This window comes from Mustela lutreola, chromosome 11 (genome assembly GCF_030435805.1).
Source record: "Mustela lutreola isolate mMusLut2 chromosome 11, mMusLut2.pri, whole genome shotgun sequence".
Classification (NCBI taxonomy): domain Eukaryota; kingdom Metazoa; phylum Chordata; class Mammalia; order Carnivora; family Mustelidae; genus Mustela; species Mustela lutreola.
The window spans coordinates 82,941,127-82,964,817 of NC_081300.1; the positions used below are offsets into that span (position 1 = coordinate 82,941,127).

The following is a 23,691-nucleotide window of genomic DNA, read 5'->3' on the forward strand; positions in this document are numbered from 1 at the left end:
TACCCATTTTTCAATTAGGTTCTATTTTTCATTATTCTTCATAGGAGTTTTAAAAATGTTTTGAACATTAGCGTTACAAACATCCTTTACTTTGTTTACTGTGTTACAAACATCCTTTAACATTTCTGTGGCACATCTTTTCCTTCTTAGGTGTCTTTTGAAATAAGGTGTTTGGAATTTTTTTTTTCTTTAAGATTTATTTATTTTTAGAGAGAGCCTGTGAGTAAAGGAGGAGGGGCTAAGGGGGAGAGAGAGGAAAAGAGGAAAAAATCCCAAGCAGAGTCTGCACTGAGTAGAGCCTGACTTGGGGTTCAATCTCATGATCTAGGAGATCACAACCTGAGCCAGAACTAAGAGTTGGATGCTCAACTGACTGAACCACCTAGGCACCCCTGAAATAAGCATTTTATTAAATGTAGTCAAATTTATCAATCTTTTCCTTATGGTTTGTGTTCCTTGTGTCTTAAGAAACCTCCCCTCCACTAGACCATTATGTTTTATTTTGAAATAATCATAGATTCACAGTGGTCCCCTGTGCCCTTTGCTCAGTTTCCCCCAATGATAGCTTCTAACAAACTGCAGTACAGTATCAAGATCAGGATGTGGGTATCGGCACAATCACAGACCTTGTTCAGATGTCCTGACTTTATATGCGTGTGTGCGTGTGTGTATGTGTGTGTGTGTGTGGGTGTGTGGTTCTATGCCGTCATATCCACATGTCAGTTCCTGTTGCCTTCACACCACAGTGAAGACAGACCTTCTGTATCACCAAAGGCATCTCCTTCACGCTGCTCCTTGAGAGTCAAACCCTGTGCCCTGGCAACTGTGAATCTATTCAGCTCTGCAACTCCGTCCTTTCAAGAATGTTATACAAATGCAATCACAGGACATGACCTTTCAACACTGCCTTTTTCCATAATACCCCTCCAAGTTGTTCAGAGACCAGGGGCCTCAATAGAGGCCCCAGAGGCCATCGTAGGACTGTGCCTTCACCAGAAACCTCCCACATCCATATTTGGAAAAGAGTCCTTAATTTTCCCTGCCAGCCGGTAGGAAGTATCTCTTTAAGGAAAAGAGGCACAGTTGTTTAGTTTTGTCAGTTAGTTTTGTTAATTATCTCTAGAATTTGCCTTTTTCGGTTTTTTAAAAAACATTTCCTCCCTCGTTTCAAAGGTTATATTCTCTGTGTAAAATACAGAAAAGCACCCAAAATGAAAAATAGTCATCATCCCAACTTTTAGAAATACCACGAAGAGAGTGTTTTGCTTCTGACATAGCCTAGAAAATGTGAGCAGTCCTAGGAAATATGCAAAGCTATAGGAGATGTGGATTAAGTCAGTACAAACCTTTCACTCTACAGGGCCCACTTGGCAACAATTAATTACTAAAAGCGACAGTAACAAAGCCAGGAAGACTTGCTGTCACACCAGAACTTTATTTCACAATAAATGAACATCTGAACAGGGGAAGCGAATACGAGCAAGCATAATGAAAGTGGTGCTCAGGAGATCATAGCCAAAGAAATTCAAGACAAGAAAATGAAAAATATATCATTTGTTTTATAGCACAATGGATGTAGAAGGCAATGCAGCCCTTACACACAGGAGTTTTTCTAATAAACTCTGGTTTTTAATAACCTGGCATGTAGCCCTATAATTAGCTGTAATTTACTGAGATGTGCAATCTTAAATACAATATAATAAAACTGAAACCGCAGAGGAAGAATCTGAAAAAAAAAAATACAAGTCATAAAAATATGATTATTGCTGCAGGGATCTTGTACTCCTTGCAGAGATCAATCTAGAACTCTGTCACACTGATAGAACAGTGGAAAGAAGAAGTTCTGGTCTATCTGGTTGAGTGTGATCTACTTCTTTCAGGCTAAGGGCTCCTTCCTCTGGGCACACACATCCCAGAAGGCTGCATGCTGCCAAGACCTTCCCAAGACACGAGAGTCCAAAGTGTCAGCCAAAAGGTTAGCCACCCAAGTGGCCTTTTGAGGCTCCCTTCTGGGGCTCAGTAACATCCACGCTGGGATCACCCCACACAGGGCTCTCTATGGGAATTCTACCAAACGTTTCCTGAAGGAGGAAAGGCCCACTTCTTGCCACCTTTCCAGAAAGCATCTGTGGAGCACATCAGACTGTCTCAGAGTTTCATAGCTTTTTTCTTCCAGAAAACAAGACATGATCCTTGGGGGACCACTAAATTAATAAACCCTGAAATAAACTGCATCAAGACTTACGAGTCTGTTCTCAACAGAATAATGAAATTAAAATAGCAAGTTTAAAAACTGAGAAACTTCTCCCAGAGAGACTCTTCACTGGAGGTTGACAATTAGCGTGAGGCAACAGGAAACCATATACCCTGCAATAGGACATACCCCACAGCTCCTAGCGCAGGTGCAGTCTAGGAGGGGACTGTGTGACAGCACTGTCAGCGTGTGACTATAGGAGCCCCATCCTTGGATATGAAAGGCAGGAGGGGGCTTCCTGCTGGGTGCTGCCTACTCACAACACCTTCATCTGGTGAGGCCCTTGCTCTGTTTAACTGTGGACCCGAAGAGGCTCACTGAACCGAACATTCAACCGGAATGCGGTACAACTGTCTGGTGCCTGCTTATTGAAGGCCTCAGCATCCCTTCTCTCTGGGCTTATGGTACCAATGGAGTCAGTTCCAAGCAATTCTGGGATGTCCATAGGGCTGAGGAAACAAAGAAAACACAAGTCTGAGAAGATCGGCAATCTCAGGAACACTGGGAATGAAGCCCAACTTAAATAAGAACTAAAAGCGCAGTATAAATAAATGGCTTTTTCATTTACAAGTGACAAAACTTTGACCCTAAGCCATAACTAAGGCATTTTATTTTTTTTTAAAGATATTATTCATTTATTTGAGATAGAGAGAGAGAGAAAGAGAACAGGAGCAGGGGCGCAGAGGGAGAGGGAGAAGCAGACTCCCCACTTAGCAGGAAGCCCAATGTGGGACTGGATCCCAGGACCCCAGGATCATGACCTGAGCCGAAGGCAGCTGCTTAGCTGACAAAGCCACCCAGGCGCCCCTATTCCTTTCTTAATAACACGTCCACAGGCACTCTGTGAAGCCTAGTCCCGGGGCACTCAGTGATCCATAGTCAAGTGAGTTGAGAACATGTTGTTCCCTGCACCTCGAGAGCCCAAGCCAGTCAGGACAAAACAGTGTAGGTGTAGGACAAAACTGCTGCCAGTGTAGCACCTGCTCTACCTGCCTCGATGGCTTGAGAGTTATCTGACCATGAAGGAGCCAGTCTCGGTCCCACAGCACTTCAGAGTGCCAGGGGGACCAGAACGACCATGGTACAGCAGCAGTGGGGTGACACTCTTGCTGGGCTGTCCCTTGGTTCCCGGTGCTCTAGCTGTCAACTCCCTGGGCAAAGCATGCCAGCCTCTGCTTCTCTGTGCGCCCTGTGGTGTCCTGCATAGGGGTGACTCAAGTACTTTGAGAGACAGGGAAAGAAGGAAGGAGAGGAGAGGATCACAGAGTGGGGAGGGGGCAGGTAGAGGTGCTGAGAGGAAGGGAAACCTGGGCTCCACCATGTGCACAGCCAGGACCTGGCACCACTGCGCCGGGGCTCTCAGATGGCTCCCAGCCCCAGAGGGGGCCACATGGCCCGCAGCTCAGCACTCAGGACCCAAGCAAAACCATCTCAAGCCCAAATAAGAACTGGAAGAACCACATGTTAAGGTCCCCTACTGGCCAAGAAAGGGAGAAACTGAGGAGGAACGAGGAAGAACCGGCACTGGTTGGGAAATGGAGCCGAACACAGGGCTACAAACAGGCCTGGAATGGCAGAGGCCAGGCCGAGTAGTGGCTCAGCAGCGTGGCCCATCCCCTGCAGACTCCTACCTTGGGCCGGTAGCCCCGCTCGGCCATCATCTTCGCTTCCTGTTGTAGCAGGGTGTCGCTGAGCTGCTCTGCCCGCCTCGCCTCCTCTTCTTCCTCCTCCTGCTGCTGGTCCTCTTCCCATGCCTGCAGCTGCCGCTGTGCAACCTGGCCACCGAGAGCACAGTCACCCAGGACAAGCTCCTGGGGTGGAGCCCTGCCTTGGATCACGAGGGGAAGCCCATGGATCTGTGCCGGCTGGACAATCCCAGCTAAGGAACAGTGCCGGCGAGTGCCGCAAGAAGGAAGGGCAATTATGAGACTGGACAGACAAAAGCTCTGGGTGTGCCCATGTACTTAGATCATTCTGTGCTCCTATCAGGTCCCAAACTGAATAAACTGTGCCCCAGTGAGCCGAAGCCTGGCAGATGCAGACAGGAAAGAGAGAGGCTGGCCAGGCATGACAATCTTGCTCCCACACAGACAGAGGACCTAGAGTAAAGCTGGAACTAATCAGGAGGGTTGGGGTTTCAGCTAGAAAGGAAAAGAGATGCACTGAGCCCATTAGTGTGGGCTTCTCGGACAAGGTCCTACTGCCAGGCCACGGAAGAAAGTCACGGGTCTCAGCATCCCGTGCCACAGCGGGAAGGGGCCACCTCGAGGTCTGCTACCTGTAGCTCACATCCTCCTGGCTGAGGCTGCCTCCCTCCATCACCCCCCACCCCACCCCCAGCTGAGCCCACCTGGGCCTCCAGCTCCTGTTTCCTGGCCGATTTCAGTTCTTCACTCTCTTCTTTCTCACGGCGAGCTGACTCTCTTGCTTCTTCAAGATTTTTAATCAGTTGCTCCCTGTGTCTCAGGGACTCCTCCTGTGCTCGTCGGTTTTGTTCAAGCTTTTCTTGTATTTGTTGTTGTCTTCCTGTCAAAACCTACCCGCAGTGGGAAGGCAAAGAGCAGATTTTAGCGTGATGCTAACAGGTACCTGTTCTGCTAGCCCCAGCCTTGTCCTCAGTCTCAGGGCTGAATATGCCAGGTGAAACCAAGTCCAGATCATAGGAGTGGCCCACACAGTGTCAGCCCTGCCTCCCACCTGTCCCCACCACACACAAAATGCACACAGACTCTGTGGCAGGGAGAGACAGCTGGGCACCAACAAGGTTAGAGGGGATGGAGGTCCCTACCCAGGATAGAAAAACATAGCAACAAGGTTGTGAGTCTCACTATCCATCAGTTCTAGAAAAAGAAACAATAAGCCACGCAGATGACCAGAGATAGAGTCTGGGTCACCCCCTCAACCTTTTGGATTTAAATGTACTGCTTATAGTGCCAGAAACCTTCTGGGTTTGAGACCTGGCCTCACCACAGGGTAACATCCAGAGCATAGTCAGGCCTGGAGAACCAGGAACAGTGGGAAGCCACCTCCCACACCCAACAATTTTGCTCCCTGGCGGAAATACGTAAGTGGCCACAACAAGGAGGAACATTTTTAATAAGAAAACAAAAGGTACTGCAGAGTATGGGTAGTCCCAAAGTGAGAGAGCACCACTGGGAACCCGACTCCTCATGGATTCCAAAATGACAAGCAGAAAATTAATTTCCATTTTAAACCACTTTAACATCCTTTTTTTTTTTTTTTAAAGATAATTTATTTATTTGTCAGAGAGAGAAAGTGAGAGCACAGGCAGACAGAATGGCAGGCAGAGGCAGAGGGAGAAGCTGGCTCCCTGACGAGCAAGGAGCCTGATGTGGGACTCGATCCCAGGATGCTGGGATCGTAACCTGAGCCAAAGGCAGCCACTCAACCAACTGAGCCACCCAGGCGTCCCCACTTTAACTTTCAATACATGGATAATGAAGGCTTTTCTCTAAAAGATTTCCTTTTTTTAATTGTGTGTTGTTGTTTTTTTTTTTTAATTACGGAATCTCTACCCGCAATGTGGGGCTTGAACTCATGAGCCCAGGATTAAGAGGTGCACAGTTCACCAACTGAGCCAGCCAGGAGCCCCTAAAAGATTTCCTTCTAATGGGGGTATTGCTCATGTGCATTCCTTAACTCCGACAAAGAAAACAGCTATGTTCCTCTAAGAATCCACTTCTGGTTACACACGCCAAGAAAAAAATACCCTAAATATGGAAAACGGAAAGCCTTATGGACCAAGATGTTAACTGCAATGATTCTTGTAATGCCTCACAATTAGGGGAAGGGAAAAAAAAAAAAAAAGAGTACCCCCAAGAAAGGAATAGAACACAAACTACAACACACGCATGTGATATAATATGCAGTTGTCAAAACAGCTCCAAGACATGACAGTATGTTAGAATGCTTGAAATCAAACAGCGTGGTATGAGGGAAAACACAGAGACACAGGTCATGCACAGAAACCCAAGTAGTCGAAGGAAACCAAGTAATGGTGACTGTAGGTGCCGGGGGTCTGAGTGACTTGGTATTTACTTCCTGTACTCACGAATTGTTTTCTACTAAGTTGATACTACTCTCATAACGACAATTCAAGTCTCTTTAAGATAACCAGAGAAACCTGCGTTCCAGAACATTTGGCAGGGTATGTGCTTGCAGCCGCGATTACCTCACTCATCAGTCTGTCTCGGGCGCTCCTCTCCCGGGCCCACTCCGCCTCTCTCTTCTCCCACATCTCCTTGGCTTCCTCCCTGGGAACACAGAGCAGATGATAGCAGGCTCCTTGCCACCATCGATGGCAGAAGACCACAAAAGAACCCACAGGGCTCCGCACACACATCTCCTTTGGGGCCAACCTTCACACCAACTTCTGCACCCAACTCTCCACAGGTGACAATTACGAACAAGCTCCCAGATACTGTCCCTCCAGTAAGTGCTGTGGGCTGCCTGTCACGCTCCTGCCTCCTTAAAAAACACAACTGTGATGACCAGCACCCAGGTGACTGCAGCAGTCAGGACCCTGGCAGAGAGAGAGAGAGAGGAGTCCTGCTGTGCCTGAGCTCTGTCACCTTGCTCCTGAGGTCACTGCTGGCTCACATGAGAGATAAGCAGTGGAGGATGCGAGTCACCCTCCTTAAGTCCTGGGGATGTCAGGATTCAGTAAGATGAGGACTGGAAAGCGCTCTGCAGTGTCTGACCCACAATCTGTGCTTAGTAAACGTGACTTTTCAGTTGATTATTTCAATCTCCTAGATGAATTTTTAGGTTCCAGAACCATCTGTAGTATTAGCATCTCCACAGTTTATAATAATTTCCCATCAAATTTCTAAAATTTTAAATGAACAGACCCTTACTCTAAACCCTAATGATTTATTCAGGGAAACACCCCCAGAAGCCAGGTCTGTTAGCAAACATGTGCTCCTCACTATGGACAGCTGAGCAAGGGCAGAGATTTTGGTCACAAGGGAGACCCCCGTGGTCCCTGTGCAGCTGTGAGGACCAGAGTAGAGGCTAGGAGTGTCAGTGCCACCTCTCACCTCAACAGCAGCTGCAGCTCTGCCTCCCGCTCCCTCTCCAGCTGCAGCTGCTCCTCGATGACCTGTTTCATCCACGCTGCGTCAGCCAGGGCCTGCTCCTTCTTGGCCAAGTGCATGCGCTGGTTCTCATCCTCCTTCTCGAGGAGCGCCTGCAGGATGTGCTTGTCCGCCTCCTGGAGGGTGGACGAGGAAGCACAACGGGGGCAATGGGAGCTCTTCTGTGGCCCCAGCCTCCCACTCCCACAGCCCCTCCTTCCTGCACTCAGCACAGAGAGCAGACATTCCTGAGGCTTCCAAGGGTTCCGGAGAGAGAGATGGAAGAGTCAATAAAATCACTTAGGGACGGTTTTAAACAACACAGGAGAGACCCAGGAGCTTTCCCTTTCCAAGGGAGACCCCTATGCCACCACACGCATGTCCCTGCCCTTGGACAGGCCTGGCAGCACAGCTTTCCAGAACACTGTTGGGCAACAGTCTCACTTCTAAGAACAGACTGGAGACCCAAAGGCACAGAGACCATGTGCACAAAATGCTCACTGCAGCCATGCTGTAAGAAGAAAGAACCACAAGCGACTGCGACGGAACGGGCTGTGATGCACACTGCTACAGTGGAGTGCTGTGCAGAGCGAGGGGGCTCTGGAGGTCCCGCGACGGGAAACACGCGCTGGATAAAAGCGGCGTGCCGGCCCAAGCACAGCACCGCTGCCACCCCTGGCCCAACTGACTGCTGCAGACCAGGTTGGAGGCAAGCAGGCTTGCTCATTCACTCTCCCCGTCTGCATCACTAGCGAGCCCACGGACAGCTAGTACAAAAGAACAAGCTCACTCCCAGTATGAGGTTTTCCATTAGGTAAATACGCTGAGGAATGCCACTTCAATTTTTAAAGAACCCCACTGCTCATCTCTCCAGGCATCCTGTCAATGTATCTGGGAGGAGACCACGGCAGACCCCTCTGGGGAGGGGAGGGGACTGTAAGGCTGAGCAAGGCGGAATCTCCCCCGGGGTCTTATTATGAGAGCACATCCAGCTACTGAGCAACAGAAAGCATCTTCCAAAGAGGGTGAAGAAATGCCAGGCTAACCCAGACTCACCAGTTCCTCTTGGATCTGCTGCGTACGCCGATTGAGCTGCTCATTATACTGATGTCTCAGAAAGTGTCTAGAAATGAACAAAACAGGGGCTGCCTTCAGTGTCTCATAAACAATTACTGGAGATCAGACAGCTGCTTACTACAGAATGTGTCCTCTCTGGTTTGGGATACCCATGCATGTCTGGGAGAGTGAGAGGCTCGCCCCCCTGGCCAGGGCAGCCACTGGGGGCCTTGCTCACACACACCCCAGCTCTGCCTTCTGCCGGAAGGCTGCCACCTGCTTCCTCTCTTCCTCCAGCCTCTCCAGCTCCCACCGCTGCTTTAGCAGATTCTCTTGCTCCTTCTTCAGTTTGGTGGCCTGTGGTGACAATGACAGTTAAGTCCAGTTAAGGTCATCAGAATCAGAGCTCCCTTCATTCTTCATCTGTATTTTCACCAAATGCAAGTCAACAGGGCTGGCCTGGCGGGGGGCAATCAGAAACCCCTCTCACCTCTGGGTTCTGAGCCCTGGGCCCAGCTCACTCATTTCCTGCAAGAGCCTTTCCCCGGCCTGTGGACAAGGATGAGATCCATGCTCCATGCTGCCACAGGACCCTGCACTCGTCCACGCCTTACTGTAACTTAACCTGTCTTAACCTGTAACTCCTGCCGTGAGGGCCAGAAGCTTTGCAGGCCAGGGCTGTCGGCCCTGCTCACAGCTGTTTCTGGAGCCCAGTGCAGTGCTTGGCATCAAGCAGATCATGGGCATTAAGGACCTGTTTCCTGAATCACTTGGGCCTGAGGAAGGACAGGCTTCCCCTCGTCTGAATGGGAAGACGCAGCCCAGGAATCTAGCTCAGAGCAACTGCATGCTCAAAGAGCCTCCTGAACTCCTGAACCAAAGACCCTCACAGTTTATGACTTGAGATCCCCAACCTGCTAGCTGAGGAGAGGTGTAGCTGTGTGCTAGAACATCAGACTAATTCAAGTCTACTTAGTGCCCTGGAAAATCCAAGTTCTAAGAAGGTCCTCACACAGCCACTCTGGAAACACACCTAAGAGAAGTACTCTCTCCATATCATGAACATTCTAGAATCTGGGCATACAACCTAGGAGGATGGAAAAACCAGAGCTGGGAATACATGTGAAAAGGGAAAACCCAGCATTGTTATATTTCTTAGATTCATTCCTTCCCCCCGCATAGGACCTTCTCAGCACAGCTTTCTAAAATGCCATTTTCTAACGACAGGCAGCTGCTAGAGAGGAGCCAGGACCATGCCCTCACCTCCTTCTCCTTCAGCTTCAGCTCCTCCATCTGCTCGAGCAGCGCCTCCGCCTGGAGTGTACCCTCCAACTGCCTCCTTTCCTCTTCTGCTTTCATCCGCTCCAGCGCTTCCCTTCGGACCCGTTCATACTCATTTTCATACCGTTTGTTCTCTTCCTCTTTGGTGGCTTCTTGCTACGTGGACCCAAAGGAACCCAGGTCAGTATCTGTAACGCGGCCAGCAAAGACCCAGGTCCCCACCGCTGTTCCTCATTTGGATGTGTCTGCGCCAGAGTAAGTCATCATGCCACTTATCAGCTGCATGACCCTGGGTGAGGAAGCACCTTCCTGGGCTGTTCTCATGGTGAGAAGCATGGGTGTGATGCTTCCCTCAGAGACGACACTGAGGAAAGACTAAGCACAGGGCCTGGCACAGAGGAGGGGCTCAAGAATGTTAGGGTTCCTTCCCCTTCCAAAAGCCAGCAAAATACTCTCCAAAATTAACCCAGAGACACAGCTATGGGTTCACAGAGGTGTGGACTTTTGTTCCCAGAGAGGCTGCCGTAAGCCAAGGATGAGAGTTTACGATGCAAATTACATCAAAAGAGACAGCCAGCAACAACAGTGACCTTTAAGATGTGCATTCCACCTGCCAGTGGCCCACCCTGGTCCCCTGTGTGACTCTGCCCCTGGGAATGAGCACAACGGATTGTCATATGTGTCAGAGCAACCACCGTTCGGTGTTAGCATGTTACATCAACTTTGATCAAGTCTATTCCTGGATCAGAGTCATTAACATCGAAAACAAGAAAACTTCAAGGCCCTGGAGACAGCATGCCCACCACAGCACGAAGGACTATTTCCCAAGCCATTTACCACACCTGTTTTTTTTCTTCTTCCTGCATTTTCCAAGAGTTTATCACATGCTCCTTGTGCAGGGCTGATTCAATCTGAGGGTGAGAAGGAAGAGAAGATGAACTTCCTCACTGGCTCACGTGACAGACGTATGCTGCAGGGTTCACAGGCAGTGGCCCTAAGTTCCCCACTCAAGGATGCAGGGAGGCCCAGGTACCTTACAGGGGAGCACAAGGGGACCCCAACATGGACAGTCCGAATGCCAGCCAGTTGGTGTTTACTGACTTAAAGGACTAGGCAGTTCTAAGCAAACCGTAAGAGTTGTAACAAAGGAGCATAAACTTTTCTCCCAGCACCCTGGGGTTGAGCAGGAGCCGGGCAGTGGACACTGAAATGGAAACAGGATCTGAAAGACCACCTCTGGCTGCTCCAAAGTATGGAAGGCCTCAGGGCAGCAGGAGCTGGCTGAAGGACAGACTCAGCCTTCTGCCTGGCTCCTCAGAACTCCCTCTGCAGAGCTGGATAAACACCTACTCCCGTAGCAACAGATGCGACATATCTGGGGGTAGTCAAGAAGAGATTTCGGGATGAGGGGGTAGCGCCTGGGTGGCTCAGTTGGTTAAGTGTCCGACTCTCCATCTCATTTCAGGCCCTGATCTCAGAGCCCTGCGTTCAAGCCCCATGTTGAGCTCTACACTGGGCGTGAAGCCTACTTCCAAAAAAAAAAAAAGAGAGAGAGAAGAGATTTGGGTTTAAAGAATCTTTTGGCTCAGAAAATGAATTACAGCACTACCTAAAAGCTTTTATTGGGGAAACCATCAGAGAGAAAGAACCAGAGCGCACGCAAAGGGAGAAGCAGGCAGAGGTAGAAGCAGGCCTCTTGCAGAGCAAGGAGCCTGATGTGGGACTTGATCCCAGGACCCTGGGATCATGACCTGAGCTGTAGGCAGATGTTTAACTGATTAAGCCACCCAGGGTTCCCTAATTTGAGTGTCTAAATAAACATTTTTTAAATAAAGATTTTATTTATTTGTTTGACAGGGAGAGAGAGATCACAAGTAGAGCAGCAGGAGGGGCGGTGGGGGAAGCAGGCTCCCCACCAAGCAGAGAGCCCGACGTGGGGCTCAATCCCAGGACCCTAAAACCATGACCTGAGCCAAAGACAGAGGTTCAACCCACTGAGCCACCCAAGTGCCCCATTTTTTTTTTTTAAAGATTTTATTTATTTATTTGACAGACAGAGATCACAAGTAGGCAGAGAGAGAGGGGGAAACAGGCTCCCTACTGAGCAAAGAGCCCAACGCGGGGCTCAATCCCAAAACCCTGGGATTATGACCCAAGCTGAAGGCAAAGGCTTTAATTCACTGAACCACCCAGGAGCCCCTAAATAAACATTTCTGAGTAAAAGATTTTGGAGCACCAACCTAAACCCTCAAATGGCCAAGGAAAGTCTTTTTTTTTTTTTTTTTTAAAGATTTTATTTATTTATTTGACAGACAGAGATCACAAGTAGGCAGAGAGAGAGGAGGAAGCAGGCTCCCTGCTGAGCAGAGCCCAATTCGGGGCTTGATCCCAGGACCCTGGGATCATGACCCGAGCTGAAGGCAGAGGCTTTAACCCACCGAGCCACCCAGGTGCCCCAGGAAAGTCTTAGTGCTTACTGTATAAAACTCCAAACCACCAAATTACTCCATTACTTAGTAACTAGCAATTTCCAAATATAATTAGGAATAAATAAACTCATCCCACCAAAGAAAGACACAAAGTTTAAGTTGAAATAAATTACTGACATCACAGGTCATCTTCCTCGAGCCCCGTCTCCATGGAAGGGTGCCGCTCAAGCCAGACCAGCCCTCCCTTGCTCCCAGATCTCATCCATTGTCCTCCTTTCTCCTGCCACCCCAGTCTGGCCTCCACCACCACTTCCCTGGCTTCACCCCTTCCTGCTGACTTCCATGGTGCTACCAAAGCTACTGTTCCCCAAAATGCAGCTGGGTCCCGCTGTACCCCTGCTTAAGATCTCCATGCTTCCAGGAGAAGGCCACACAAGGCTGGCCAGGGTCTGGGCCCACCTGCCTCACCAGCCTCATTTCCTGCAGTCCCCCTTCCCTCTCTGATGGTGCAACCTCCCAGCCACTGTTGCTCTGTGGACTCACTCAGGCCTGATCCTCGCTCAGCTGCCTCAATCTGGAATGTCCTTTCCTCACCTCCACACCATCAGGTAAAAGCCCATGTCCTTCCAAACTTCACCCCAGCAACTCCTCTGAGATGTGTCTCTGACCCCCATCTTTCTGGGCCTGCCCAGCCCACTGCAATTTGCACTGTAACGAGCTGCCCACTGTCTCCTGCACTGGGCAGCAAGCTCTTGAAGACTGGGGACCCCACCTAATCTCCACATGCCCAGGGGCTACACCAGGCAGCGAATGTTCAGTAAGTGCTGGCTCAAGACCAAACGAACCAGATCAGCCTGGTGCATTTTTCAGGTGGCTGTTCTCTCCTGTTTCACCCCCAGAAAGAGATGCAAGTTGAAAAATAAGAAGGGAAACATGATTTCATCTACTGAGGCAAATCAAAGGTTTTAACCTCTCGAAGTCTGGGGTGGTTCTTTTTCCAGTGTTCATATAAAAGTTGTTCAGCGATCTGTCAAGAAAACACAAAGCCTCATGTCACTTCTCAAATCCATTCGCATTTTGGATAACCCTCAGCAGAAGTCAGCTCGGGCTGAGCGCCCGGGCTTGCTGTCACCGCACCTGCCCTTCAGACCGCCTGCCCACCGTGCACCCCTGGCTCTGGGAGACACCAGAACAGAACCAGACAAGCCTGACAAATGACTGCCACATGGTGATGGAAGGATGCCAAGATCTGATGCTACAGATGGGTCCCAGATGTGACAGATCCGTTGCAAGATAAAGCAGGCTTCAATACACAGACTGGGGCTCACCATTCCCCACAAGTACTGCCAAGCCTCTGCAGGACCACGGGACTGGAATAAAGGCAATGGACTCAGAGGTCATGATTTAAGGGGCCAAAGAGAATAGAAGTGATTCATGAGAAACACACGTGAAGAACAACATAGCACAAACCCCTTGCCCCGTAGGCTCTGACATTAACGGCAGGATCATCAGACTAGAGTGCCCAGGGGCAGCCCCCACATAAGCTGCACTGACCGGCTAGGGACACTCCCACTCTCCTAGGCTCCTAAGGAACTAGAAGACATTACCAGTTTCCTCTGCTCTTCTCGGGCGGACTTCAGATTGCCATGCCGCTCCCGGATCCTTCCCTCCTGCAAGTCCATGCTTAGCCGCAGTGCCTCCAGCTCTCTGGCGAGCAGGTCCTGCTCCTCCAGCAGCAGCTGCCTGAGTCTGTCCCGCCTGCATTCCAGCTGCTTCCTCTTCTCCTCCTTCAACTTCTCTCTCTGATAGGCATACATGCTGGGGGTAGAAGGAGCCCTCCCTACATCAGTCATGTGACAGCCACCCGCGGCAGGCTCTGCTCTGCTGTGTGGCCAAAGAGGCTAAGATGGACGTGATGTGGTGACCCAGGAAAGTGTCAGCAGGTCACAGAACGCTATGCATAACAGCAGCTTGGTTTCGCAATAAGGAAGTGTACAGTGGTCTCCCATATGCACACAGTCATAGTAGTAGCTAACACTTGAGCAATTACCATGTACCAGGTACTAGATACATGGATGGCTTCCTATTCACCATAAATCCTAAAAAGTGGATTCTGTTGTAGCCCCACATCACAGAGGAGGAAACAAGGTTCATTTACACAGCAAGTGACACAGTCAGGATTTCCATCTAGGTTTGTCTAACTCCAAAGCCTACGCTTTTACTTTCCATGTTTTTTACATTTATTTCTGTAACAATGGGTGTGTTTGTGTGTGTGTGTGTGTAATTTATACACACACACAGCTGGGGAAAAGTACGGGAGGATCTGCATCAGACTGTTAACTGTGGTTCTCTCTGGGGATAAAGGGTCACCCGGAGACACCCAGATTCTACATATATTTCTTATTGTTTTCTCTTTTTCAATGCAAATATATTATTTCACTGATGATCTTTCTTTTCAGTTTTCAACTGGAAACACATGACCATGCAGGGAACCTATGCCATCCAGCAAATTCCTCCAGAAAACGTGCTGTTAAGCCACTCCCTCACCCCCACCCCCTGGGTTCTTAAAGCCACACACCCTGACCAACAAGTGGCTTCCTGCCTCTGTCCCCCTAAAGTCACTGTAGTTACCTCCGCTGGTAGGAGGTCTTGGAGCTCCATTCAGCCTGTTTGAAGCTACAGATATCAGACATCCTGAAGTAGCGGCTGTTCTGGTCCCACTGTTGCCGAAGCCGGGCCTCCTGCTCTCGGTGTCGCTGTCGGGCCATCTGCTGGTCCAGAAGCCTCCGGCTGCACCAGTAAGAGGGCAACGTGGGGAGTGCCATCTGAGGAGAATGGCAATGGTAGGAAAATGAGCCTGCTGCAGCCCCCTAATGAGTGGTCTTCACCTCTTGGCTGCCCCCGGAATCACCCTACTCCAGACCAATGGTATCAAAAAAGTCTTAGTGCAGGCCCCCAGGCAGCAGCATTTATCAAATGCTTTGCAAATCATCACTTTAAATAAGCCTGGACTGTACCCAGCTGTGAGCCAGACACCATCGAGGATGCTGCAGATGAAGGCAGGGAACCCGTCCTAGCAATACTGGTCCAAACACTTGGGGACTTCAACGCTCCTCACAAAGTAACAGGGATAATGATTTCAGGAACATATATATGTGCCAAACTATTTTTTATTGTTAAAATCACTCCATTATTTGGCAGGTGAGCAAACTCAAGCTCAAAATGGTGACTGGGTGGCTCAGTGGGTTAAGCCTCTGCCTTCCGCTCAGGTGGTGATCTCAGGGTCCTGGGATTGAATCCTGCGTCGGGCTCTATGCTCAGCGGGGAGCCTGCTTCCCTCTCTCTCTCTGCCTGCCTCTCTGCCTACTTGTGATCTTTCCCTGTGTCGAATAAATAAATTAAATCTTTAAAAAAATAAATAAAATTTAAAAACAAAACAAAATGGTGAAGTGGCTTGCCCAGGATCACAGAGCTAGGAAGCAGAGGAAATGAAAGGACCGGGATCCTATTTCATGACAGTGTCAAACCAAGGCCTGGGCTCTGTAGACAGCAAGAGGCTGCCTGTGGGGACCAATGTGCCCTGGCTCTGGCAACCCCCAGGGAGCGTCCCAGACCAGCGGTCACAGCTGGAAGTGTTCTGGATTGGCATGAAGGACACATCCCTCAACTTACAGATGGAGAAACTGAGACCCAGAGAGGAATCGAACCGAGCAAAATGGGAACACAACGGAGACTTGAAAGCTGAGAGCAGTCTCACTCTAGACACCTCCTTCCCTAAGCCCAGAGCTGCCAAGATGGGCAGGGTCTACACAGTGCTTGGCTACGACGGTGCTTACGGAACGTCTGTTGAATAGGCGGATAGGTCTGGGTCCAGGCCAAGCCTCAGACTCGGTGCTCAGAGCTGGGGGAAAATAATCCACATCTATGGGCCAAGTTTAGCCTGCGGCTGCCAGTTCACAACCTGTCTAGGAACTGTGGCAAGGTGCACCTAAATTTTTCCTTGCCCTGTAAGCCGCCCGCGGAAAAGTTTTGCACCAAAAATCAAGAAACGAGACTCCGGTCCTAGATAGGTCCCATCCTTCTCACAGCCCCAACGTCCACAGACGACAAACGGGGTTGCAGAGCAAGGCGTCGGACCCAGAGCGCGCAGGGACTGCGGGTCCCCGGACGCCAGCCGCGGTTCCCGCCAGCGCGTGGCCACTGCGGCGGGGCTCCCCGAGTCCCGACCCCCACGCCGGCTCTGGCCGAGCCCGTCCTCCGACTCACGTTCCTCCGCGCCCTGGAACTTCCGGAAAGTGCCCCCGCTAAGCTCCTGCATGCCCCAACCAGGGCCAGCAAGTCCCGCCGGCCGCGCTGCACCAACGCCCGCCGTTTCCCCGCTCGTTGCCCGTGGCAACGGACGGACGACGGGGTGCCGCAAGGGCCAAGCCGCCTCCAGCGCGATACCGAACGCGCGGAGAGAAAGGAGGCTGCGTTTTTTTTTTCCTCTGGCGCCCTCTCGTGGGAGGCGGGAGATCAATCCCTAACGTCGCTCGTCCCGGAAACGGGGAAAGATGAAGGTAAGGGAATCCTCACTACTCCTCAGAACGGTGGTTACCTGGGGGTTGAAGGTGAGGGTTGCCCGGGGTGGAGGGTAGGGAGGTGGAGAGAAGGTCAGGGGAACAAGTCAGTGGTTCTCAAGCCTGGCTGCACGCGAGAATCACTTGGGGAGGTCTTAAAAGTCCAGGTGCCTTTAAAGAAGACAAAATAAATAAATCCAGATGCCCAGACCAAACTCCAGACCAGTCCCATCAGTTTGTCAGGGGTTGTCTCAGCTCCCCAGGTGCACACAGCGTGCAACCAGCTGAGGGAACCGCTGGCCTAAATGGATACATTTATTGGTTATTGTCTTTACCTTGGTGGTGAGTTCAAGGGTGTTCATTCTATTGGCTTTTTATGTTACATGTATTGTTTTATGTATGAAAAAGATAATAAAGGGGCGCCCGCCTGGCTCATTGGTTGAGCCTGCAACTCCTGAATGTCAGGATCGTGAGTTGAAGCCCCATGTTGGGCATAAAACTTAGTTTAAAATTTTTTCTTTTTCTTTTTTTTAAGATTTCATTTATTTAGTTGACAGAGAGAGAGAGAGACAATAAGGGAGCAGCAGGCTCTCCACTGAGCAAGGAGCCGGATGGGGGCTCCATCCCAGGACCCGGAGATCACGACCTGAGCCAAAGGCAGTCGCTTAAGCGACTGAGCCACACAGTCGCCCCCAATTTTTTCTTTAAATACATAAATTTACCTTAAAAAAATAGACAACTTCACTCATTCAGCCTCTTTCATTTGCCCATTTTTCTTGAATTCTTTTAATTCCTCCCTTCATTCTTATTCATTTGTCTAGTTTCTTTTCTGGGTGCAGCAAAGCAAATTGTTGAACATTTTGGCCTCTATTCCAACCTCCACCAAGCCAATTCTGGGGTCTCTGGCAGGTCACTTCTCTCTGGAAATGAGAGCAGTAAGGAAATGGAACAGAGAGACCATTAAACCAGGCAGCTTTGGTTCCTTGCTAGCCTAGCAAGCAAACAAAACCTAAACCAGAATCAAGCCAGGCTGCACACAAGAAATTTGAGAAAATTTAAAACTGAGAATCCGAGAATCTGGCCTTTCCCAAATAAGGCAACTGCGTAAGCGATTTCCTTGCTTTGCCTCTGCCTCTTCTCTGTAAAAAGCCTCTCCCCCAGGTCCTGCCCGCTGGAGGAGAGCTCCTACCCACCTTTGGTTTGGTGCTACTCAGTTAAAACCGATATATGCCAGGGTGCCTCAGTGGGTTAAAGCCTTTGCCTTTGGCTCAGGTCATGATCTCAGGGTCCTGGGATTGAGCCCCAAATCACATCGGGCTCTCTGCTCAGCGGGGAGCCTGCATCCCCTTCTCTCTCTGCCTGTCTCTCTGCCTACTTGTGATTTCTTTCTGTCAAATAAATAAATAAACTCTTTTTTAAAAAATCAATATAGAGGCACCTGGGTGGCTCAGTGGGTTAAAGCCTCTGACTTCGGCTCGGGTCATGATCCCAGGGTCCTGGGATCGAGCCCTGCATTTGTGCTCGGCTTTGTGCTCGGCGGGGAGCCTGCTTCCTCCTCTCTCTCCGCCTGACTCTCTGCCTGTCAAATAAAATCTTTAAATAAATAAATATATGCCCTAATAAACGCTTGGAAATTTTAATGTGCCTCAGTGTACCCTTTAACAAGAGTATCAGCAGAGCAGTTTTTTAGCATTGCCCTTGTGAGATGAAATGAAGGTTTCCAAGGAGAGCACGCAGGCCCTGTTTACCTGGTACATCTCGGGAAGTACTTTCTTCCCATCTCCCTTTACTTGACTCTTGCTGACTCGGGGTCGGCCCTACCCCATGCATGAGATTCCCCAGGGTTACCCTCCTGTTAGTCCCTACCTCTTTGGCCAAGATCATGGCCTCTTTTCCATATTGTATCGCCCCTGCCCACCAAACAGGCCAAGGAGGCAGATACCCAGGGGGTCAGCCAACCCAGCAAACGAGCCCAATACATGAATGTTTATTGGTGGGTCTCTCTGAGTGTGGTAGGAACTTCAGAAATATGTGAATTGGGGTGGGGGGGGAGGAAGAAATATCTGAATCGAGTAGGGGGAGACCTGGCTTAGGTCCTGATTTTGTGCCTCTTGAGTGAGTCCCCTCTGCTCCCCAGGACTTTGATTTTCTTATCTGTATAATAATTACCTTAAAGGACCAAAAAGCCTCCACTAGTGCGACTTCAGGGCCTAGGGCTTGACTGGTGTGGCCCTCGGGCCATGTTCTCTGGGCCTCTTCTGCTGGGCAGCCATCCCCACCGGCCCTCACTTAATCAGCTTCTACCCTCATGATTACATAGCTTCCTGCAGCTCATTAAGCATGTTTACAAGTATCTTTTCCTTTGTTCTTCTCAGGACCCCTGTGAGATATTTTACTGTTGTTCCCATGCTACTACTTTTTAAAAAGATTTTATTTCTTTAAAACATTTTTAAAGATTTATTTATTTTAGAAAGAGATTGAGAGAGACTGCATGTGTGCAGGAGCAGGGGGAGGGGCAGAGGGAAAGGGAGGGAATCCTCAAGCAGACTCCCCACTGAGCGCAGTGCCCAACGCAGGGCTCCATCCCAGGACCCCGAGGTCATGACCTGAGCTGAAATCAAGAGTCGGACACTCAACCAACTAAGCCACACAGGCACCCCAAAAGATTTTATTTTTTTAAAGTATAATTCCTACACCCATCTCGGGGCTTGAACTCATGACGCAGAGATCAAGAGTCGCACACTCCACTGTGTGCAACAGGAGCACCTTATTCCTGTTTTAAAGTTGTCTGAAATGAGCCTCAGACAATGGTGTCCTTGCTCAAGTAAGGTGGTAGAAGCCCCACCCTGTCTGATTCCAGGACCCCCGGGCCCTCTCAGCAGGGATCACCCCCTTCCCTGCTGTCCTCCCCGCCTCCAGCACAGGGGAGGCTCACCATAAATATTTGTTGCAAATGAATGAGTAGATTCCCTGCTTTTGAGTCCCTTCCTCCTTTCCAAAAGGAAAAGGGAAGCATAACATAGAAAGAAAGCAAAAAGAAAAACAGAGCTAATGTTATTTGAATATCATGCACCAAACGCTTTGGGATGTATTCCCTCCCTTAAGCCTCCCTCCAGCCCGTGGGAGTCCCGCCTCCATCCTGTACCTAAGGGACCTGAGACCCTTAAGCAGTGAAACCACTCCCTTGAGGTCACAAAGCAAGGATTGTGCGACCGGGAATTCACATGCAACCTCCAGGTGCTTGTGTTCCCTCTTCAGACTGCTTTTCCAGGAGCTTGCAACTTGCAGGTGTAGCTCTTAAAAGAGGCCAGCAGATGTGGACCAGCTGGGCCATTTAAAGAGTTCAGTATTAAATATTTAGTGACAGGTTGATGACTGGCCCACAGGAGGCAGAGAGGGGAAGGCTTGGCAGTTGGATGCTGCTCGTGCTGGGCCCTGGGCCAGTGCCATGAGGAAGGCTATTCTTGGACTTGTGTCTTTGGGTGTCCCAGCATAAGAGGAGAAAAGAGGGCTGGAGACATGGCATGACAACATGGGAGCCGCTCCCCATTGGCTGAAGGGTGGTGGCACTGGAGGCCGTGCCAGGCCCTCAATTAGTAGGTGGCATTGCCAAGGCACGTTGGTCGAAGCTGGGTTTTCATGGGGTTTCAAAATCAGCCACTCCTCTGGCTTCTCTCTTCTCACTGGGACTATCCTCCCTGAAAATGACAGATGCTGCAGCAGACCCTGGGGTTATGGGGCTGCCTGTGAGAGCCCCCAGTTGTGTGTCTTAATAATAAGAATAGAAATAATCATAACTGTAGATATCTAGGGGAAAGAAAGTATAAAAAAGCATTCACCAACTACAATGACTAAATCACTAGGGGGCACAATTCAGGGTGATTTGAATTTTTATTTGTCCCTAGGTTTTTAAATTTACAATTGGTCACTGATACTTGTATAATTTAAAATACTAATAATAATACAAGGTTGGTGAATCCTAACAACCTGCCTTTCCATCGTGCTTAAGGCTTTATGAAGTACTTTTCGTGGTGAATGGCTCTCAACCTGGACTATAGGTCTGAATCACCTAGAGAGATTTTTTTTTTTAAGATTTTATTTATTTATCCAACAGACAGAGATCACAGGCAGAGAGGCAGGCAGAGAGAGAGGAAGGGAAGCAGGCTCCCTGCTGAGCAGAGAGCCCGATGCGGGCCTCGATCCCAGGACCCTGAGATCATGACCTGAGCAGAAGGCAGAGGCTTAACCCACTAAGCCACCCAGGCGCCCCGAGAGATTTTTTTTTTAATCCTATGCTTGATCCTCGAGACAGAGGTTCTGATGTAATTGGTCAGGGATGGGGCAGTTTATCTTTTTAATTAAAAACCTTTTTAAAGATTTTGTTTGTAGTTGAGAGTGAGAGAGGGCACTTTGGTGGGGAGGCAGAGGGCAACAGAGAAAGACTCCCCACTGAGCAGGGAGCCAGTCAAAGGGCTTGATCCTAGGACCCTAAGATCATGACCAGCTGAAGGCAGATGCCTAACGGACTGAACCACCCATGTGCCCTTTTTCAATTAAAAAAGTTTTAATTGAGGGGCGCCTGGGAGGCTCAGTCGATTAAGCATCTGCCTGCGGTTCAAACATGATCCCAGGGTCTTGGGATCGAGCTCCATGTCTGGCTCTCTGCTCTGCAGGGAGCCTGCTTCTCCCTCTCCCTTTGCCTGCTGCACCACCTGCTTGTGCTCTCTCTCCATCTCTCTCTGTCAAATAAATAAATAAAATCTTTAAAAGTAAAAAATAAAATCTTTAAAAGTAAAAAATAAAAAATAAAAAAAGTTTTAATTGAAGTAGAGTTGATATACAATATCACGTTAGTTTCAGGTGTACAATATAGCCTTCAGACAGGACAATCACATACATAACAAAAGGGAGTGTGATCACCATCTGTTGCTGAAGTTGTTACAATATTATTGACTGTGTTCCCTTTGTTGTACTGATCATTCAGGGGACTGATATATGTAACTGGAAGCTCATCCATATTTTGAGTAAACTTTATTTTAGAATAGCTTCATTTTTAAAATATTTTATTTATTTGAGAGAGAGAATGAGAGATCGAGAGAGATAACCAGAAGGGGAGGGTCAGAGGGTGAAGCAGATTCCCAGCTGAGCAGGGAGCTCAATGCAGGACTCGATCCTAGGACACTGAGACCATGACCCAGCTGAAGGCAGATTCCCAACAACTGAGCCACCCAGGCGCCCCAAGCATGGCACATGCTTACTTCATTCCTCCCAGTGTGGACATCATTGTCCTGAAAGACACCTGTGCAGGTAAGTCCGCCCTTTTCAGATCCCTGGCGGGGACCTCCCATGACCAGTGATGCTCCATCTGGAAATCAGGTGAGCTCCTCAGACCCTGCTCCTATGTGCAGAGGAAGCTGCTGCAAAATGCAGTCATGTTCCAGAACTTTCCATCCAGAGCCCTCTGGTAGTTCAGCCTGCTTCCAGCTGCTAGAATATATCCCTTTGATGGAATGGCACTGTTTTTGGTCTTCCTTTTATTTTTCAAGACCAAGCCAATAGGAAGGAAGGAGCCTCCATGAAGCTCTCAATCATTTTGTATCTCTGAGCTTCAATTTTCCCATCTGTGAAATGGGGATGATAGCACGAGTTTGTTATTAACAGCTGCCTTAGCCCAGAGCCTGGCCCAGTGTCAGGACCTGACAAATCATCACTGTTGGTGTTACAACGGCCCCGATAACTGACAATTTTCCACGTAGCGCCTGCCTCTGGAAGTGCTGGGTTCGGCTCCCCCTCTCGGAAAGGTAGGTGCTGGGAAACTGTTACTTATTTGCACACCTGGGTTTGTGATCGATTCCTAGCCATTGTCCGTTTCCCCGCTCAAGCTGCACCCTTGTTGGTGGAGTACCCTCTGCTGGATGGTTCAGGAGGAAATCCTGATGTGTCTAAACCAACAGCAGTGGACCCACGCCCTTGTGTGGGAGGGGGCGTGCGGCCCAGTTCTGCCCAAAGACGCTTCAGGGGAGGTCTGCTGGGTATGGGAGGAGGTTCCTGGGCGTTGTCCTCTCTGGAGGAGACCCAGGATGCTGCTGCAGCCATATTCCCACCAGGAGGAAGGCCCCTGACACAGCTGGCTGTGTTCATCACAGGGCAGGAAGAGAGAAGGATCTCCTTTTTGGTGGTGATATGGTGAGCTCAGAAACGGAATCAGCCCATCTGTGGGGCCTAACCCCATAGCTTGGGCTTCCTTTTTTTTCTTCTAAGTTTTTCTTTTTATTACTGTTTTATGGTAAAACAACAACAAACAAAAAACATATAACTTGGTACCTACCCCCTTAACAAAGTTTGTTTTTTTTTCTTAAGATTTTATTTATTTATTTGAGAGAGAGAGAGAGCACACACAAGCAGGGGGGAGGAGTAGAGGGAGAAGCAGACTCCTCACCAAGCAAGGAGCCCCTTGGGACTTGATCCTAGGACTCTGGGATCATGACCTAAGCTGAAAGCAGATGCTTAACTGACTGAGCCACCCGGGTGTCTGCCCTTAACAAAGATTTAAGTAGACAGTAAAGAATTGTTAGTGGATAAGGAATATGTGGTATATACATGCTGTGAGATTCCTTTTTAGAAGGTAAACTAAAGAGACTTCTTGCTTTAAGTCATTTTTCAGTTACCAGGAAGCATTCCCATCAACAGACTTTTCTAGAGCAACATTGCTAACAGTGATACATCATATATGCATGGGAAAGAGGATATTAAAATACACTTGTATAATCAACCATTTTTAAGTGTGCGATCGATTCAGTGGCATGAAATACACTCATAATGGGGGCGCCTGGGCAGCTCAGGCAGTTAGGCATCTGCCTTTGGCTCAGGTCATGATCCCAGGGTCCTAGGATGGAGCCCTATGCTGTCGCAGCAGGGATCCTGCTTCTCCCTCTCCCTCTGCCCCTCCACACCCCCAGCTTGTGCACACTCTCTTTTTCTCTCTCTCAAGTAAATAAATAAAATCATAAAAAAAG

At 49.3% G+C, this 23,691-nt stretch overlaps 1 protein-coding gene and 1 long non-coding RNA gene across 2 annotated transcripts; one reads left to right on the forward strand and one right to left on the reverse strand.

Moving 5' to 3' along the window:
- Positions 1–1,419: 1,419 nt before the first annotated feature.
- TCHP (trichoplein keratin filament binding) lies at positions 1,420–16,527 on the reverse strand. Its single transcript, XM_059139989.1, has 13 exons — positions 16,383–16,527; positions 14,748–14,941; positions 13,724–13,934; positions 13,087–13,143; positions 10,530–10,598; positions 9,670–9,843; positions 8,651–8,763; positions 8,407–8,473; positions 7,315–7,487; positions 6,447–6,528; positions 4,605–4,790; positions 3,886–4,029; positions 1,420–2,703 (listed from the first exon to the last, which is right to left on the reverse strand). Exons 2-13 carry the CDS (start codon positions 14,939–14,941, stop codon positions 2,671–2,673), a joined length of 1,503 nt encoding a protein of 500 aa, XP_058995972.1. The 5' UTR covers positions 16,383–16,527; the 3' UTR covers positions 1,420–2,670.
- Positions 16,528–16,585: 58 nt separating this feature from the next.
- On the forward strand, positions 16,586–22,801 carry LOC131811858 (uncharacterized). The gene is made up of 3 exons (XR_009346140.1): positions 16,586–16,675; positions 21,853–21,982; positions 22,337–22,801. It is a non-coding gene; the product is annotated as an uncharacterized LOC131811858 (long non-coding RNA).
- The last annotated feature ends 890 nt before the right edge of the window (positions 22,802–23,691 follow it).

Bases quoted from the DNA above. Each gene is read 5' to 3' on its own strand.
- TCHP (XM_059139989.1), bottom strand. From the start codon at position 14,941: ATGGCACTCCCCACGTTGCCCTCTTACTGGTGCAGCCGGAGGCTTCTG. The intron at 13,935-14,747 runs GTAACTACAGTG...TTCTACCCCCAG, and splicing joins AAGACCTCCTACCAGCGGAG to CATGTATGCCTATCAGAGAG. The intron at 9,844-10,529 runs GTGTGGTAAATG...GGGTCCACGTAG, and splicing joins AGGAAGAAGAAAAAAAACAG to CAAGAAGCCACCAAAGAGGA.